Here is a 19,881-nt window from a genome sequence, read left to right on the forward strand (position 1 = left end):
TATCCCTGCTGTTTTCACGGTTGACTTACAGTAGTCTATTATTGTCTACATGTCTAATTGTCTTTCTGTGACAGTCTAGGTGCACTTCCATTTCTATAAAATGTGTTGTTAAATTATCCACAACTTGATTATCTCAGATTCATTCACATCACGGACACATTCCAAATCTGATTAATCAAAGTGATTCAAATATAATTCATTTAAAACGGGCCTAGCCGACGATTCTCTACTCCACCTGCGTTGGCTAGTGCAGGCAGCATAATTGTGAATCACTGAAGATCTCTGGTTGACATTTTCCTTTGTAATTGGAGGAAAGATTAAATCTGCTGAAACAAGCACGGTGGTTCGCTATGGACGTGTGTACACACACACACACATATGCTCACACACACACACACACTCTGTCTCTCTCACACACACACTGATGCAGTGGCGGCAGTGAACATGGAGAGGGTCTGACTGAAGCTAAGCCATCTCTGTCATCAGCTAAGTGCCAGCTGTCCCTGGGAGGGGAGAGGCTCGAGGCTGGGCCTTACAGTAAACTACCAGCTCTAAGCCTTGTAGCGAAGGAGAGACTGGGCCTTACAGTAAACTACCATCTCTAAGCCCTGTAGCGAAGGAGAGACTGGGCCTTACAGTACACTACCAGCTCTAAGCCCTGTAGCAAGGGGAGGCTGGGCCTTACAGCACACTACCAGCTCTAAGCCCTGTAGCGAGGGGAAGGCTGGGCCTTACAGTACACTACCAGCTCTAAGCCCTGTAGCGGGGGAGAGACTGAGCTGATCGAAGATGGGATACTGTGGCATGTACATATTTGATTGCGTTTACTGTTGTTTTTGCAGTCTGCACAGGCTCAGTTTCACATATCATGGGTGTTGTGTGATGATATTTTAATCTGATAATCAAACAAATCACTTCAAAAAGTAGGCTTTTACCACAGGTGGGCTCCAATCAAGTGGTAGAAACCTCTCAAGGATGATCAATGGAAACAGGATGCACCTGAGCTCAATTTCGAATCTCATAGCAATTTCGACTCTCATTCCATGAGGTCTGCGGCATCACAACTGCAGACCTTGTGTAACCACGCCAGCCAAGGACCTCCACATCCAGCTTTTTCACCTGCGGGATAGTCTGATTCACGTCCAGCTTGGCACTTGTAGGTTTTTACTTAAAATCAATTCAATCCAGACATTGGGACGGCATTCTGAAAAAAACTAGCTAACACACACAACATCCTGTTTGACCTACATATCCATTGTCTCTTTGTTATCTTCATTGTAAAGTTGGTACATCATGGACTGATAATGGAATGGCTACTCAGAGGAACTGGCTACCATATCAGTATTGAAACAATCAATTAGTAATGACTTTTCAACTATGACCAACAATTGAATTGCATAGCTCAAGTGTATTTGGAATGATTTCAAAAACGATCAATTCATTGATCATCACTGTGCTATCACCCAGCCCAAGACCCACCCAATCAGATTGAGCAACAAAATCATACAAATAAAACATGGAATGCTCTCTACTTGTCAGTGTTCCAAAGGGGACATCATATGTATTTTTACCTAAACATGCAAACAACATCAGATAGAATGAATAGCTTTCAGTGCACTGGAATGACATTCACCCTCATTTCAGTCAGTTAGTATTGGCCACCAATGACAGTGAATGTAATTTCTGGCTATGCTACTGCTAGATATTCCTTTTGTCCAGGTGAGAAAGGGTAGTGTGGAGTGCAATTAAGATTGTGGAGTGCATCATCTGTGGATCTGTTTTAGCAGTAATTTATTTGATTTATTCATTTTACTGTTATTTAACCAGGTAAGTTGACTGAGAACACACTCTCATTTACAGCAACAACCTGGGGAATAGTTACAGGGGAGAGGAGGGGGATGAACAAGCCAATTGTAAACTGGGGATTATTAGGTGACCATGATGGTATGAGGGCCAGATTGGGAATTTAGCCAGGACACCAGGGTTAACACCCCTACTCTTATGATAAGTGCCATGGGATCTTTTAATGACCTCAGAGAGTCAGGACACCCGCTTAACTTCCCATCTGAAAGACGGCACCCTACACAGGGCAGCATCCCCAATTACTGCCCTGGGCTATTGAGATATTTTTTTTTTAGACCTGAGGAAAGAGTGCCTCCTACTGGCCCTCCAACACCACTTCCAGCAGCATCTGATCTCCCATCCAGGGACTGACCAGGACCAACCTTGCTTAGCTTCAGAAGCAAGCCAGCAGTGGGATGCAGGGTAGTATGCTGCTGGCATATGTGAATTGGAGTGGGTCTAGGGTGGCCAGGTGAATGCTGTTGATGTGAGCCATGACCAGCCTTTCCAGCTTTTCAAAGCCCTTCATGGCTACCGACGTGAGTGCCACGGGGTGGTAATCATTTAGGCAGATTACTTTAGCTTCCTTGGGCACAGGGACTATGGTGGGCTGCTTGAAACATGTAGGTATTACAGACTCGGTCGGGAAGAGGTTGAAAATGTCAGCGAAGACACTTGACAGTTGGTCCGTGCAAGCTTTGAGTACATGTCTAGGATTTATTTCCCTGGTTGCACATGTGACATGCTAGTAAAAATGTGGTAAAACCGATTTAAGTTTGCCTGCATTAAATTCCCAGCCACTAGGAGCGTCGCCTCTGGGTGAGCATTTTCTTCTTTGCTTATGGCCTTTATAGATTTGGTTAATAGCGGTCTTAGTGCCAGCTTAGTTTTGTGGTGGTAAATAGACAGCTACGAATAATACAGATGAGAACTCTTGGTAACTTAATATTAGACATTGCACAGCAGCTGTTATTGACAAAAAGACACACCCCCACGCCTTGTCTTACGAGAGGTAGCGTCTCTGTAGTGCTGGTGCATGGAAAATCCCGCTAGCTCTATATTGTATGTATCTTCGTTCAGCCATAAAACATAAGATGTTACAGTTTTTAATGTCCTTTTGATAGGATAATCGTAGGTCATCAATTTTATTTTTCAATGATTGCACGTTTGCAAGAAGAACGGAAGGCATTGGGAGTTTACTCGATTCTCAGAAGGATGACAAATCTGCAGCCCCTTTTCCGGCGTCCTTTCTTCACGCAAAAGGCATGGATCTGGGCCTGTTCCAGTGAAAGCAGGATATCCTTCTTGTTGGACTCGTTAAAGGAAAAAGTTTCTTCCAGTCTGCGGTGAGTAATCACTGTTCTCATGCCCAGAAATTATTTTCGGCCACAAGAGACGGTAGCAGCAACATTATGTACACAATAAGTAAAATAAATAAGTTACACAATGCAAAAAAATGTAAATAAATAACACAACTGGTTGGGAGAATGTAAAACATCAGCCATGTTCTTCAGCGCCATGCTGTTCATTGACTACAGCTGAGCATTCAACACCATAGTGCCCTCATAGCTCATCACTAAGCTGGGACTAAACACCTCTCTCTGCAACTGGATCCTGGACTTCCTGACGGGCCGCTCCCAGGTGGTAAAGTAGGCAACAACACGTCTGCCGCGCTGAACCTTAACACTTGGGTGTGTACTTAGTCCCCTCCTGTATTCCTTGTTCACCCACAACTGCGTGTCCAAACACGACTCCAACACCATCATTAAGTTTGCTGACGACACAACAGTGGTAGGCCTGATCACGGACAACGATGAGACGGCCTTTAGGGAGGAGGTCAGAGACCACCTGGCAGTGTGGTGCCAGGACAACAACCTCTCCCTCAATGTGAGCAAGACAAAGGAGCTGAATGTGGAGTAAAGGAAAAGGCGGGCCGAACAGGCCCCCATTAACATCGACGAGGCTGTAGTAGAGCGTGTCGAGAGTTTCAAGTTCCTTGAAACAACGAACTATGGTCCAAACATACCAAGACAGTCGTGAAGAGGGAACGACAAAACCTTTTCCCCCTCAGGAGACTGAAAAGATTTGGCATGGGTCCCCAGATCCTCAAAAGGTTCTACAGCTGCACCATCGAGAGCATGGTGCATCACCGCCTGGTATGGCATCTGACCGTAAGGCGCTACAGAGGGTAGTGCGAATGTGCCAGTACCTCACTGGGGCCACGCTTCCTACCATCTAGGACCTATATAATATGCGGTATCAGAGGAAAGCCCATACAATTGTCAGAGACTCCAGTCATCCAAGTAATAGACTGTTTTCTCTGCTACCGCTGTTTTCTCTGCTACCGCACACCGAAGTGCCAAGTCCAGGACCAAAAGGCTCCTCAACAGCTTCTACCCCCAAGCCATTAGATCGCTGAAGAATAAAATCGCCACCAGACAATTTACATTGACCCCCCCCCCCCCCCCCCCCCCTCCCTTTTGTACACTGCTATTACTCGCTGTTTGTTTGTTACCTATGCATAGTCATTTTGCCCCCACCTACATGTTCAGATTACCTCAACTAGCCTGTACCCCTGCACACTGACTCAGTACCGGTGTCCCCTGTATATAGCCTAGTTATTGTGTTACTTTTTATTTTTACTTTTCATTTTATTCTACTTGGTAAATATTTTCTTCTTCTTGAACTGTACTGTTGGTTAAGGGCTTGTAAGTAAGGGTTTCACAGTTAAGTCTACACTTGTTGCATTTGGCGCATGTGACAAATAATGTTTGATTTGACTTGACTCTCTCACCTGGTCTTCAAATTAGGGCAAAGAGAAAAATGTGCAGTTTTATCGCTAATCTCATGCTATTCTACACATTTTGCCATGTGGCTGAGAAAGTTTTGTTTTTTAAAGCTAATTAAAGCTAAAATATAGGTGTGTTGACTGTGATAAAGGGACTGGATTATGTGCTGTCTTGTTTGCTAAATCAACAAATATAAGTAGGCAGTGATATCCATAGAAACACAGTGACATATGCCTCAATGCGGTCATATTTGTGGCTTATTGGGGGTGACTTTCAGTTAGTTATTTTTGCCCACCAGCGAGAGTGAATATAATTTCTGGCTATGCTACTGCTACATATTCCTGAGACTCTCTCACCTGGTCTTCAAATTAGGGAACTTCCATTTATATAACATGTTTGAGTATAGTATGTCTGTTAGTACAGAGACTATTCATTTAATCAATCAACAAAATGTACTTTATAAAGCCATTTTTACATCCGCATTTGTCACAAAGTGTTTTACAGAAACCCAGTCTAAAAGCCCAGAGAGCAAGCAATACAGAGGCAGAAGCACAGTTTCTAGGAAAAACTCTCTAGAAGACAGGAACGTAGGAAGAAACCTAGAGGAACCAGGCTCAGAGGGGTGGCCAGGTCTCTTCTGGCTGTACCGGGTTAGAGAGGAACCAGGCTCCGAGGGGTGGCCAGTCCACTTCTGGCTGTACCGGATAGACAGGAACCAGGCTCCGAGGGGCGGCCAGGCCTCTTCTGGCTGTACCGGTTTAGAGAGGAACCAGGCTCCGAGGGGTGGCCAGTCCACTTCTGGCTGTACCGGGTTAGAGAGGAACCAGGCTCCGAGGGGTGGCCAGGCCTCTTCTGGCTGTACCGGGTTAGAGAGGAACCAGGCTCCGAGGGGTGGCCAGGCCTCTTCTGGCTGTACCGGGTTAGAGAGGAACCAGGCTCCGAGGGGTGGCCAGGCCTCTTCTGGCTGTACCGGGTTAGAGAGGAACCAGGCTCCGAGGGGTGGCCAGTCCACTTCTGGCTGTACCGGGTTAGAGAGGAACCAGGCTCCGAGGGGTGGCCAGTCCACTTCTGGCTGTGCTGTGTGTAAAACAAATGTGAAAAATATGAATATAACAGAGACAAAAGGAGATAGATCATACAGACATGATAACAGGCATAATTACACACTCCTCTTGGAATAATATGGATACATTGGCTTCTTCTATAGACCAAATACACTAGTACCAAAGGGGACAGAGTGTAGGTCAGACAAGGAGTGAGTTGTCTTGGAAGGTTTCTCCTGCAATTACACTTCCATCAGAGTGCTCGTCACTCTTGGTCCTCAGCACACCATGTTATAACCAGTCCTGCACAAACACAAATCCAGAGGCGAGTGCAAACAACACCATCCAGAAAAACAACTAGACGAATCTTTATCAGTCATTGAAGAAAATTGTGATAAAAATATGCATGTCTGTGTATGGTGCATACCTGACCCGCTCCAAATGTGCCAGTTCACATATGCAGGTGCTGAGTTTCAGTGCAGTCCCTCGTCCCAGGAGGTAGTTGGCCTTGTGGTGAACGTTTTTGTTTGTGTGTAATGGTACAATGTAAATGTACATTACAATTAAAACAAATCACTTGGACTTGGACAACGTTCCCACATGTATTTATTTTTCTTAACATTTGATACAAATAATATAATTTCATTGAGAAGTGAAGTTATATCTATAGTCTACTTTCGTGTTTCAACCAACATGAGAAGATGAAATATTATAGAAAAAAAAGGAAAAGTAATTTACCAGTTTATCATAATGTTGAAATTTATGAATTCATCCTCTTTTAATTTGGTGCATTCAAACCCCTAGAACAGAAATAAAATATCCCTTTTTTAAATTCTACATTTCGGGTAATAGAAAGATGCCCATTAGGAAATGTATGAAATGTTAGGAACATTGGAACAACTCTACAACACATACATTTTCTCATGGTGAAACTATCGTACCTACGGTAAAGTATTATTGCATTTCTTAGTGTTCAAGCATTACTAGGTTGAAGGATAAATGGTGCAGAACAAATCTGTTTGGCACAACATACAGAAGGAAACATATATATATATATATATATATATATATATATATATATTGCATTGAGAACAGTAAGTGGGTTGTAAAACAAACGTCTGTCATTTACATCAACTTGGGGAAAAAAAAGAATCATGCAAATTTGTCATACATTTTTGTCTTTAAATATGTAAATTATATGACAAACAACAGAGGGAAAAAAATACAACATACACAATCATTTCTGTTCACTAACTGCTACATTTGTAGGCTATAAACTAAGGTTCATAACCAACATTATTAGATTGGGATTAGAGAACTGAAATGACAAAGAAAACATACATAAAGATGAGAACACAGTGGTCCATTACATTCTGTTAAGATGCATCAACTTCTATTCTGACATATGATTGAGAACCATAGGAACAGGAAGAGTCAAGGAGTGCCATAGTGGAGTTAAGGGACAAACATTCAAGTAAAAAAGCATTACAATATTAAATACTAGTGTAAACGAATCTCTAGGCCTGTCTGAAGTATACAGCATCACTATGACATCATCATTATAGTGGGATTATTACTTCTATTTGTGGGGTGTGAGACAAATCAGTGCTGTATGAATCTTCATCTTTCAGATAAGTGTTATTATGTTGAGAGTATATCAGAGGCTGCACGCATCCCAAATAGCACCCTATTCCCTATATATAGTGCACTACTTGGGGAAGTAGTGCACTACATAGGGAATAGGGTGCTATTTGGGATGCAAACCTCATAGTTGACTATTATAACAACAGTGATGTGATATTGTTGACTAGTTTTTAACATTTAGCCGTGGATAAGTGTATCATACCCAACCTTCCTTGTTAAGGGTTGAAGTGTTACATAGATATAAGCACCTAGAAACCTTCTAGAAAGCTCCATCAGGAATCCATATGACTTTACTTTGTTCTTGGTCCACTATAGTCATGATCTGAGTGCAAATGTAGGACAGGCTTCCTCCTTGGACGATACCTGCAACACAAAAAAAAATGTTTTCAAATCTGGGTCATTACTGTCTCAGAGTAGATGATCTGGTCCGGTTCTGTCTCAGAGTAGATGATCTGGTCCGGTTCTGTCTCAGAGTAGATGATCTGGTCCATTACTGTCTCAGAGTAGATGATCTGGTCCGGTTCTGTCTCAGAGTAGATGATCTGGGCCATTACTGTCTCAGAGTAGATGATCTGGTCCATTACTGTCTCAGAGTAGATGATCTGGTCCGGTTCTGTCTCAGAGTAGATGATCTGGTCCATTACTGTCTCAGAGTAGATGATCTGGTCCGGTTCTGTCTCAGAGTAGATGATCTGGTCCATTACTGTCTCAGAGTAGATGATCTGGTCCGGTTCTGTCTCAGAGTAGATGATCTGGTCCATTACTGTCTCAGAGTAGATGATCTGGTCCATTACTGTCTCAGAGTAGATGATCTGGTCCGGTTCTGTCTCAGAGTAGATGATCTGGTCCATTACTGTCTCAGAGTAGATGATCTGGTCCGGTTCTGTCTCAGAGTAGATGATCTGGGCCATTACTGTCTCAGAGTAGATGATCTGGGCCATTACTGTCTCAGAGTAGATGATCTGGTCCGGTTCTGTCTCAGAGTAGATGATCTGGTCCGGTTCTGTCTCAGAGTAGATGATCTGGTCCATTACTGTCTCAGAGTAAATTATCTGGTCCGGTTCTGTCTCAGAGTAGATGATCTGGTCCATTACTGTCTCAGAGTAGATGATCTGGTCCGGTTCTGTCTCAGAGTAGATGATCTGGTCCGGTTCTGTCTCAGAGTAGATGATCTGGGCCATTACTGTCTCAGAGTAGATGATCTGGTCCATTACTGTCTCAGAGTAGATGATCTGGTCCATTACTGTCTCAGAGTAGATGATCTGGTCCATTACTGTCTCAGAGTAAATGATCTGGTCCATTACTGTCTCAGAGTAGATGATCTGGTCCGGTTCTGTCTCAGAGTAGATGATCTGGTCCATTACTGTCTCAGAGTAGATGATCTGGTCCATTACTGTCTCAGAGTAAATGATCTGGTCCATTACTGTCTCAGAGTAGATGATCTGGTCCGGTTCTGTCTCAGAGCAGATGATCTGGTCCATTACTGTCTCAGAGTAGATGATCTGGTCCATTACTGTCTCAGAGTAGATGATATGGTCCGGTTCTGTCTCAGAGTAGATGATCTGGTCCATTACTGTCTCAGAGTAGATGATCTGGTCCATTACTGTCTCAGAGTAGATGATCTGGTCCGGTTCTGTCTCAGAGTAGATGATCTGGGCCATTACTGTCTCAGAGTAGATGATCTGGTCCATTACTGTCTCAGAGTAGATGATCTGGTCCGGTTCTGTCTCAGAGTAGATGATCTGGTCCATTACTGTCTCAGAGTAGATGATCTGGTCCATTACTGTCTCAGAGTAGATGATCTGGTCCGGTTCTGTCTCAGAGTAGATGATCTGGTCCATTACTGTCTCAGAGTAGATGATCTGGTCCGGTTCTGTCTCAGAGTAGATGATCTGGTCCATTACTGTCTCAGAGTAGATGATCTGGTCCGGTTCTGTCTCAGAGTAGATGATCTGGTCCATTACTGTCTCAGAGTAGATGATCTGGTCCATTACTGTCTCAGAGTAGATGATCTGGTCCGGTTCTGTCTCAGAGTAGATGATCTGGTCCATTACTGTCTCAGAGTAGATGATCTGGTCCGGTTCTGTCTCAGAGTAGATGATCTGGGCCATTACTGTCTCAGAGTAGATGATCTGGGCCATTACTGTCTCAGAGTAGATGATCTGGTCCGGTTCTGTCTCAGAGTAGATGATCTGGTCCATTACTGTCTCAGAGTAGATGATCTGGTCCATTACTGTCTCAGAGTAAATGATCTGGTCCATTACTGTCTCAGAGTAGATGATCTGGTCCGGTTCTGTCTCAGAGCAGATGATCTGGTCCATTACTGTCTCAGAGTAGATGATCTGGTCCATTACTGTCTCAGAGTAGATTATCTGGTCCATTACTGTCTCAGAGTAGATGATATGGTCCGGTTCTGTCTCAGAGTAGATGATCTGGTCCATTACTGTCTCAGAGTAGATGATCTGGTCCATTACTGTCTCAGAGTAGATGATCTGGTCCATTACTGTCTCAGAGTAGATGATCTGGTCCGGTTCTGTCTCAGAGTAGATGATCTGGTCCATTACTGTCTCAGAGTAGATGATCTGGTCCATTACTGTCTCAGAGTAAATGATCTGGTCCATTACTGTCTCAGAGTAGATGATCTGGTCCGGTTCTGTCTCAGAGCAGATGATCTGGTCCATTACTGTCTCAGAGTAGATGATCTGGTCCATTACTGTCTCAGAGTAGATGATCTGGTCCATTACTGTCTCAGAGTAGATGATATGGTCCGGTTCTGTCTCAGAGTAGATGATCTGGTCCATTACTGTCTCAGAGTAGATGATCTGGTCCATTACTGTCTCAGAGTAGATGATCTGGTCCATTACTGTCTCAGAGTAGATGATCTGGGCCATTACTGTCTCAGAGTAAATTATCTGGTCCATTACTGTCTCAGAGTAGATGATCTGGTCCGGTTCTGTCTCAGAGTAGATGATCTGGTCCATTACTGTCTCAGAGTAGATGATCTGGTCCATTACTGTCTCAGAGTAGATGATCTGGTCCATTACTGTCTCAGAGTAGATGATCTGGTCCGGTTCTGTCTCAGAGTAGATGATCTGGGCCATTACTGTCTCAGAGTAGATGATCTGGTCCATTACTGTCTCAGAGTAGATGATCTGGTCCATTACTGTCTCAGAGTAGATGATCTGGTCCATTACTGTCTCAGAGTAGATGATCTGGTCCGGTTCTGTCTGAGTAGATGATCTGGTCCATTACTGTCTCAGAGTAGATGATCTGGTCCGGTTCTGTCTCAGAGTAGATGATCTGGTCCATTACTGTCTCAGAGTAGATGATCTGGTCCATTACTGTCTCAGAGTAAATGATCTGGTCCGGTTCTGTCTCAGAGTAGATGATCTGGTCCATTACTGTCTCAGAGTAGATGATCTGGTCCATTACTGTCTCAGAGTAGATGATCTGGTCCGGTTCTGTCTCAGAGTAGATGATCTGGTCCATTACTGTCTCAGAGTAGATGATCTGGTCCATTACTGTCTCAGAGTAGATGATCTGGTCCATTACTGTCTCAGAGTAGATGATCTGGGCCATTACTGTCTCAGAGTAAATGATCTGGTCCGGTTCTGTCTCAGAGTAGATGATCTGGTCCATTACTGTCTCAGAGTAGATGATCTGGTCCATTACTGTCTCAGAGTAGATGATCTGGTCCGGTTCTGTCTCAGAGTAGATGATCTGGTCCATTACTGTCTCAGAGTAGATGATCTGGTCCGGTTCTGTCTCAGAGTAGATGATCTGGTCCATTACTGTCTCAGAGTAGATGATCTGGTCCGGTTCTGTCTCAGAGTAGATGATCTGGTCCATTACTGTCTCAGAGTAGATGATCTGGTCCATTACTGTCTCAGAGTAGATGATCTGGTCCATTACTGTCTCAGAGTAGATGATCTGGTCCATTACTGTCTCAGAGTAGATGATCTGGTCCATTACTGTCTCAGAGTAGATGATCTGGTCCATTACTGTCTCAGAGTAGATGATCTGGTCCATTACTGTCTCAGAGTAGATGATCTGGTCCATTACTGTCTCAGAGTAGATGATCTGGTCCGGTTCTGTCTCAGAGTAGATGATCTGGTCCATTTCTGTATCAGAGTAGATGATCTGGTCCATTACTGTCTCAGAGTAGATGATCTGGTCCATTACTGTGTCAGAGTAGATGATCTGGTCCGGTTCTGTCTCAGAGTAGATGATCTGGGCCATTACTGTCTCAGAGTAGATGATCTGGTCCGGTTCTGTCTATGTAACTTCACTCATTACGATCTAACAGGCTGATCTTAGTTCAGCGCTCAATTTATGAATACGAGGCCTGTTCTGACTCCAGATTGTAGGTACATATGACAGGCCTTCTCACATAGCAACAAACTGAATGTTATTATATGATATTAACATAATACTAACCTGTAAAGACCTTGCTGTACTCCTGTTCAGTTTTCTGTGCCATTTCAAACTGCTCCTTGGAATGTTTCTGAGAGACTTTATCCCGTAAGTATAGAGGATCCTTCTGTTCTCTGAATGAAGGAAAGAACAAAATCATATTAAATATCAAATATTTCAGTTCATTAAAAAAGATGGCACACAGTTGATATCACACAGAGACTGTGGTGGCATGGCAACAAAATGACCCCCAATTATATGCATAGACGGCAACAAGACAGAAACAACAAAAAAGAAAGACTGTCTCTGCTCTTCACTACAATTGCAGTGTTGATGAGTAATAGTGCTGTACGAACTGAGCGGTAAGTACAGTCAAACTTAAAACAGGCACACTGGGTGGCAACTGGGTTAATGAGCCTCTCTAGTCTGTGACCCGTCTGCTCCTGACCTGCTGTTTTCCTTTCCCTGCCTGGCCTACAGTCTACATATTGACTATATGACGCCATCCAAAGGATAGAATGTCAGAGAGTGGTTCATGGTTTGGTTCTCTCTCTCTCTCTCTCTCTCACTCTCTCTCTCGCTCACTCTCAAAGGCATCTGCCATAGACATACTATTCACGTGTTTATATGAGATGATTGGTCTCTGCTGGTAGTGTGGAGTGAGTGAAGAGCAGCAAGGGCTTAGCCAAATAGCTGAGAGTGTACTGTAGGGCCCAGCCTCCAGCCTCTCTCGCTCTCTCTCTCTCAGAGACAGAGACGAGCAGCCCCCAGTACAAAGCTCAAAACTGGAAGAGACAGGCCCAGCTTTCAACCTCTCAGTCACAGGTATAGCTCAGCTAGACGCCCCCGCAGCCCACCACAGAGCTATAGGGCTCAGCCTCTCAGTCACAGATATAGCTCAGCTAGACGCCCCTGCAGCCCACCACAGAGCTATAGGGCTCAGCCTCAGTCACAGGGATAGCTCAGCTAGACGCCCCCACAGCCCACCACAGAGCTATAGGGCTCAGCCTCTCAGTCACAGGGATAGCTCAGCTAGACGCCCCCGCAGCCCACCACAGAGCTATAGGGCTCAGCCTCTCAGTCACAGGGATAGCTCAGCTAGACGCCCCCGCAGCCCACCACCGAGCTATAGGGCTCAGCCTCTCAGTCACAGGTATAGCTCAGCTAGACGCCCCCGCAGCCCACCACAGAGCTATAGGGCTCAGCCTCTCAGTCACAGGTATAGCTCAGCTAGACGCCCCCGCAGCCCACCACAGAGCTATAGGGCTCAGCCTCTCAGTCACAGGGAGAGCTCAGCTAGACGCCCCCGCAGCCCACCACAGAGCTATAGGGCTCAGCCTCTCAGTCACAGGGATAGCTCAGCTAGACGCCCCCGCAGCCCACCGCAGAGCTATAGGGCTCAGACTCTCAGTCACAGGGAGAGCTCAGCTAGACGCCCCCACAGCCCACCACAGAGCTATAGGGCTCAGCCTCTCAGTCACAGGGATAGCTCAGCTAGACGCCCCCGCAGCCCACCACAGAGCTATAGGGCTCAGCCTCAGTCACAGGGATAGCTCAGCTAGACGCCCCCGCAGCCCACCACAGAGCTATAGGGCTCAGCCTCTCAGTCACAGGGATAGCTCAGCTAGACGCCCCCACAGCCCACCACAGAGCTATAGGGCTCAGCCTCTCAGTCACAGGGATAGCTCAGCTAGACGCCCCCACAGCCCACCACAGAGCTATAGGGCTCAGCCTCTCAGTCACAGGGATAGCTCAGCTAGACGCCCCCGCAGCCCACCGCAGAGCTATAGGGCTCAGCCTCTCATCCCAGGGACAGCTCAGCTAGACGCCCCCGCAGCCCACCACAGAGCTATAGGGCTCAGCCTCTCATCCCAGGGACAGCTCAGCTAGACGCCCCCGCAGCCCACCGCAGAGCTATAGGGCTCAGCCTCTCATCCCAGGGACAGCTCAGCTAGACGCCCCCGCAGCCCACCACAGAGCTATAGGGCTCAGCCTCTCATCCCAGGGACAGCTCAGCTAGACGCCCCCACAGCCCACCACAGAGCTATAGGGCTCAGCCTCTCAGTCACAGGGATAGCTCAGCTAGACGCCCCCGCAGCCCACCGCAGAGCTATAGGGCTCAGCCTCTCAGTCACAGGGATAGCTCAGCTAGACGCCCCCGCAGCCCACCGCAGAGCTATAGGGCTCAGCCTCTCATCCCAGGGACAGCTCAGCTAGACGCCCCCGCAGCCCACCACAGAGCTATAGGGCTCAGCCTCTCATCCCAGGGACAGCTCAGCTAGACGCCCCCACAGCCCACCACAGAGCTATAGGGCTCAGCCTCTCAGTCACAGGGATAGCTCAGCTAGACGCCCCCGCAGCCCACCGCAGAGCTATAGGGCTCAGCCTCTCAGTCACAGGGATAGCTCAGCTAGACGCCCCCGCAGCCCACCGCAGAGCTATAGGGCTCAGCCTCTCATCCCAGGGACAGCTCAGCTAGACGCCCCCGCAGCCCACCACAGAGCTATAGGGCTCAGCCTCTCATCCCAGGGACAGCTCAGCTAGACGCCCCGGCAGCCCACCGCAGAGCTATAGGGCTCAGCCTCTCATCCCAGGGACAGCTGGCACTCAGTTGATGACAGGGAAGGCTTAGTTCAATCAGATCCTCTCCATGTTCACTGCCGCACTGCACGAGTCTCTGTGAATGTGTACGAGAATGTGTGAGACAGTGTGTGAGTGCCTGCAGGGCTCTACAGTACAACCATTTTATTTGCATATGCACCTAAATATTTTGCTGTGCAACCTGGAATTTTAAATAAGGAGCACCATTGTGCCTAAAAAAATTAAGGATTCTAGCTTTATTACCTCAAATATTTTTCATTGTGCACCTAAATGTCTTTGTGCGCGCCTACCTTTTTCAACTTAGGCGCACGTGCTCCTTGTAAAAAAAGTCAGCGTTGAGCCCTGGCGTGTCTGCGCCTGCGTTTTGTGTCTGTGTGTGAGAGTGTGCATGTCTGTGTGTTCAGCAGACTTAATCTTCCCCTCCGATTACAAATGAAAATACCAACCAGAGATCTTCTCTAATGAATCACGATTATCCCAAGAGGAGTGTCGGCTAGGGCCGTTTCTGATTCATTTCACTTTGATCACTTTGATTCATTTGTTTTGGAACGTGTCTGTGATAGGAATGAATCGGAGATCATTTCTGTAATGTTATAGTAATGAAAGTGCACCTAGACTGAAAGACAATGAAACTTAATACACTACTGTAAGTCAACAGTGAAAACAGCAGGGATATTGGAAAGTGGCAGTAGATGAGGTAATGTGCTGCTTGCATGCATGCTGTTTGTGGTGTAGGCAGAGTTACCGTATATGTAAAAGGTTTGGGTGTAGCTGGTGCAGAGGAGTCAGGCGCAGGACAGCAGAGATGAGTAATAAAAGTAACTTTACTCAAAATTACCAAATACATGTAGTATTACCAAGCCCACACAATAGGACCGAAATACATAAAACAAACACGCACAAAAACCATGGGGAAAACAGAGGGTTAAATAATGAACATGTAATTGGGGAATTGAAACCAGGTGTGTAAGACAAAACAAATGGAAAATGAAAAGTGGATCGGCGATGGCCGGTGACGTCAAACGCCGCCCGAACAAGGAGAGGGACCGACTTCGGCGGAAGTCGTGACAGTATAAACACTTTGGAACAAGTTCTGATGTAAAGAGGGCTTTATAAATACAGTTGATTGATTGATAGCATTGTTATTGGTATAAAAAACTAATTGTTTAAAGAAGACTAAAGGAGATTCATCAGCTTTTACATTTCAATAGAGGAACTCCATGAGGGAAAGCAGCTGTGATAGCTTGGCCAGATGACTCTGATAGCAGTGGTGTTAGATCATTGTCTCAAAATACAGCACACAAAAATAAGTATTTATAGTAGAATGGGGGCTAGTACTCACTTTATCTGCTTTGCATTTTTGTAGCGAATGAAAATGACAATTGGGTAGATGTGAACGCTGTGAAGCCGTTCGATGGCGTGGGGTGCAATGTCAAGTAAACAGTGACAATCCTTCAAAATAGAAACAACAACAAAATCTAACCAGTTGGGTTTGCATGAGAAATGAATGAAAGCACAGCAAAGAATGTTTCCAAAATGACATATCATTAGATCAACTGACAAAATCTAACAGCCATTTTGTTAGGTTCTGTCACACTGTACATAACATACACAATGTCACGATATGGGATGGCAGCTGCCATGTATTAATCCAGATATTTACTAGTCCTGTCTATGTACAAAATATGCTGAACTGGTTTCTCTCCTAAATATGTTTTTTTTTTATCTCAATAAGACTAAACTGTAAATAAATAAACTAAATATACCTTCTCTGTGATTTCCTTGATGGAAGCAACAGTTGTGACATCAAAATGGCCGCTCCTTCGTTTGAAGTCTATGAAGACGCAGTCCTTCACCCCTCGTTCTATCGCCTGCTGAGATGCCTTCATCACCTCTGAATGGACAGACAAAAATAATCACATTTTAGTATTTCATATACTGTATAAAATAAAATAACACATGATAATTGACAATCAATTTACTTATTTGAGTAGTTTACAATCCTGTCATAACATGACATAGCATTATCATAACATGACATAGCACTGTTATAACATGACATAGCGATGTTCTAACATGAAATAGCATTATCATAACATGACATAGCATTATCACAACATAACAGCCCACCAGGTAGGCACCGACAGAACCTCCCGGGGGCCTCCTTCACCAGCATGTCCTTGTTAGCCTCCACTAGGGGCCCCAGAACCAGCACTGGTCTGGGGCTGGAACACTCTACCTTCTGGATCCTCTGGTAGGCCAGGCTCACACCATCTGGTAGATAGACAATACACAGAACCGTCAGCAGAATTATGGAAAACTACAGTGTGTATGTACATGATACCCTAACCCCAGAACCAGCACAGGTCTGGGAATGGATCACTCCACCTCCTGGACACTCTGGTAGTTAGACATTATAGCACTATGTCAAAACAGAGATCATGAACACTGCAGTGGAAAACTAGCTTTGCACCTACATGAATAATAGCATATGCCACTTGAGGCACTTCTATCCAAAGCAACTTACAGTACAAAGCAAGTGCCTACATTATGGGAATGTGAACCATGTTGGTGTAACGGCAGATTTCCTCCTCTTCGTCTGAAGAGGAGTAAGGATCGGACCAAGATGCGGTGTGGTAAGTGTTCATGACGATTTTAATAAGAAAAGCACTGAACACTATGAAATACAAAAACAATAAACGAATAAGTGAAATAACCAAACCCAAACAGTTCCGTGTGGCGACAAACACACACACGGAAACAAACACCCACAAACCAACAGTGAAACCCAGGCTACCTAAATATGGTTCTCAATCAGGGACAACGATAAACAGCTGCCTCTGATTGAGAACCATATCAGGCCAAACACAGAAATAGAAAAAACATAGAAACACAAACAGACTGCCCACACCAACTCACGCCCTGACCATACTAAATAAAGACAAAACAAAGGAAATAAAGGTCAGAACATGACAGTTGGAATGGACCCGGCAACCTTGGTGTACCCAGGGCTCTACGCTGACCTTTCATTTACTTTTTACAAGCAGCGAGTGTGCGCCTAAGTTGAACTAAATGTAGGAGCACACAAAGAAAAGGTATCAAGCCGTTTTCTTTGTTGTAATGGTCCAAACATGACAGTCATGAATCTGCACTCAGTGTGTTCTCCATGGTGCTTAGGGGCTGCGGTACAGTGAAGTAATCATTGCAACAATTATCCTCTGGGGGATCTTTAACCTCGTGCACTGGTGCTACCAAATTAAAACTCCAGGTCTCACGGCAAAATATTTAGGCGCATATGCGGGTGAAATGGTCACACTGTAGAGCCCTGTCACCAACTGAGTCACACACATGAGATGAATCAAGAATCTACAGTGCCTTGCGAAAGTATTCGGCCCCCTTGAACTTTGCGACCTTTTGCCACATTTCAGGCTTCAAAGATATAAAACTGTATTTTTTTGTGAAGAATCAACAACAAGTGGGACACAATCATGAAGTGGAACGACATTTATTGGATATTTCAAACTTTTTTAACAAATCAAAACTGAAAAATTGGGCGTGCAAAATTATTCAGCCCCTTTACTTTCAGTGCAGCAAACTCTCTCCAGAAGTTCAGTGAGGATCTCTGAATGATCCAATGTTGACCTAAATGACTAATGATGATAAATACAATCCACCTGTGTGTAATCAAGTCTCCGTATAAATGCACCTGCACTATGATAGTCTCAGAGGTCCGTTAAATGCGCAGAGAGCATCATGAAGAACAAGGAACACACCAGGCAGGTCCGAGATACCGTTGTGAAGAAGTTTAAAGCCGGATTTGGATACAAAAAGATTTCCCAAGCTTTAAACATCCCAAGGAGCACTGTGCAAGCGATAATATTGAAATGGAAGGAGTATCAGACCACTGCAAATCTACCAAGACCTGGCCGTCCCTCTAAACTTTCAGCTCATACAAGGAGAAGACTGATCAGAGATGCAGCCAAGAGGCCCATGATCACTCTGGATGAACTGCAGAGATCTACAGCTGAGGTGGGAGACTCTGTCCATAGGACAACAATCAGTCGTATATTGCACAAATCTGGCCTTTATGGAAGAGTGGCAAAAAGAAAGCCATTTCTTAAAGATATCCATAAAAAGTGTTGTTTAAAATTTGCCACAAGCCACCTGGGAGACACACCAAACATGTGGAAGAAGGTGCTCTGGTCAGATGAAACCAAAATTGAACTTTTTGGCAACAATGCAAAACGTTATGTTTGGCGTAAAAGCAACACAGCTGAACACACCATCCCCACTGTCAAACATGGTGGTGGCAGCATCATGGTTTGGGCCTGCTTTTCTTCAGCAGGGACAGGGAAGATGGTTAAAATTGATGGGAAGATGGATGGAGCCAAATACAGGACCATTCTGGAAGAAAACCTGATGGAGTCTGCAAAAGACCTGAGACTGGGACGGAGATTTGTCTTCCAACAAGACAATGATCCAAAACATAAAGCAAAATCTACAATGGAATGGTTCAAAAATATACATATCCAGGTGTTAGAATGGCCAAGTCAAAGTCCAGACCTGAATCCAATCGAGAATCTGTGGAAAGAACTGAAAACTGCTGTTCACAAATGCTCTCCATCCAACCTCACTGAGCTCAAGCTGTTTTGCAATGAGGAATGGGAAAAAATGTCAGTCTCTCGATGTGCAAAACTGATAGAGACATACCCCAACTGACTTACAGCTGTAATCGCAGCAAAAGGTGGCGCTACAAAGTATTAACTTAAGGGGGCTGAATAATTTTGCACGCCCGATTTTTCAGTTTTTGATTTGTTAAAAAAGTTTGAAATATCCAATAAATGTCGTTCCACTTCATGATTGTGTCCCACTTGTTGTTGATTCTTCACAAAAAAATACAGTTTTATATCTTTATGTTTGAAGCCTGAAATGTGGCAAAAGGTCGCAAAGTTCAAGGGGGCCGAATACTTTCGCAAGGCACTGTACATGTTCCACGGTTATCATTTACAGTACAGCAAGGTGTGAATGGGCCTTCCTCACCCTCCATGATGGGCAGTGAGTCAGTGCTGATGGCGTCCACTAGGTCCTTCCCGTCTTTAGACCCAGAGCGTTTGTGTTTCTGTTTCCTGCGGAAGAAGGACCTGCGAGCGGCAGCCGAGAGGGTCTTACTGGCGGTACCGCTCTCATCCTTCATATCAGGCATGCTGTGTCTCCTGTAGAACTCCTGGTCCATTCTGAAAAACACAGGGGAATACACAGTACAACGGGTTTGAATTTGATTTTTTTATTTCACCTTTATTTAACCAGGTAGGCAAGTTGAGAACAAGTTCTCATTTTCAACTGCGACCTGGCCAAGATAAAGCAAAGCAGTTCGACACATACAACGACACAGAGTTACACATGGAGTAAAACAAACATAGAGTCAATAATACAGTATAAACAAGTCTATATACGATGTGAGCAAATGAGGTGAGATAAGGGAAGTAAAGGCAAAAAAAAGGCCATGGTGGCAAAGTAAATACAATATAGCAAGTAAAACACTGGAATGG

At 44.9% G+C, this 19,881-nt stretch overlaps 1 protein-coding gene across 1 annotated transcript in view; it reads right to left on the reverse strand.

Annotated features, from left to right (window-relative positions):
- Positions 1–6,262: 6,262 nt before the first annotated feature.
- Positions 6,263–19,881, reverse strand: part of LOC110503120 (disks large homolog 5) — a 124,320-nt gene continuing 110,701 nt past the window's right edge. The window contains exons 34-39 of the mRNA XM_036959905.1: positions 19,373–19,566; positions 16,463–16,606; positions 16,099–16,226; positions 15,675–15,784; positions 11,756–11,865; positions 6,263–7,681 (exon numbers count right to left, since the gene is read on the reverse strand). Of these exons, the coding sequence (XP_036815800.1) occupies positions 7,578–7,681; positions 11,756–11,865; positions 15,675–15,784; positions 16,099–16,226; positions 16,463–16,606; positions 19,373–19,566 (790 nt within the window). The 3' untranslated portion in view covers positions 6,263–7,577. The remainder of the gene's footprint in view (positions 7,682–11,755; positions 11,866–15,674; positions 15,785–16,098; positions 16,227–16,462; positions 16,607–19,372; positions 19,567–19,881) is intronic.

The sequence above is a fragment of the Oncorhynchus mykiss genome, chromosome 23 (genome assembly GCF_013265735.2).
Source record: "Oncorhynchus mykiss isolate Arlee chromosome 23, USDA_OmykA_1.1, whole genome shotgun sequence".
NCBI classification, from domain to species: Eukaryota; Metazoa; Chordata; class Actinopteri; order Salmoniformes; family Salmonidae; genus Oncorhynchus; species Oncorhynchus mykiss.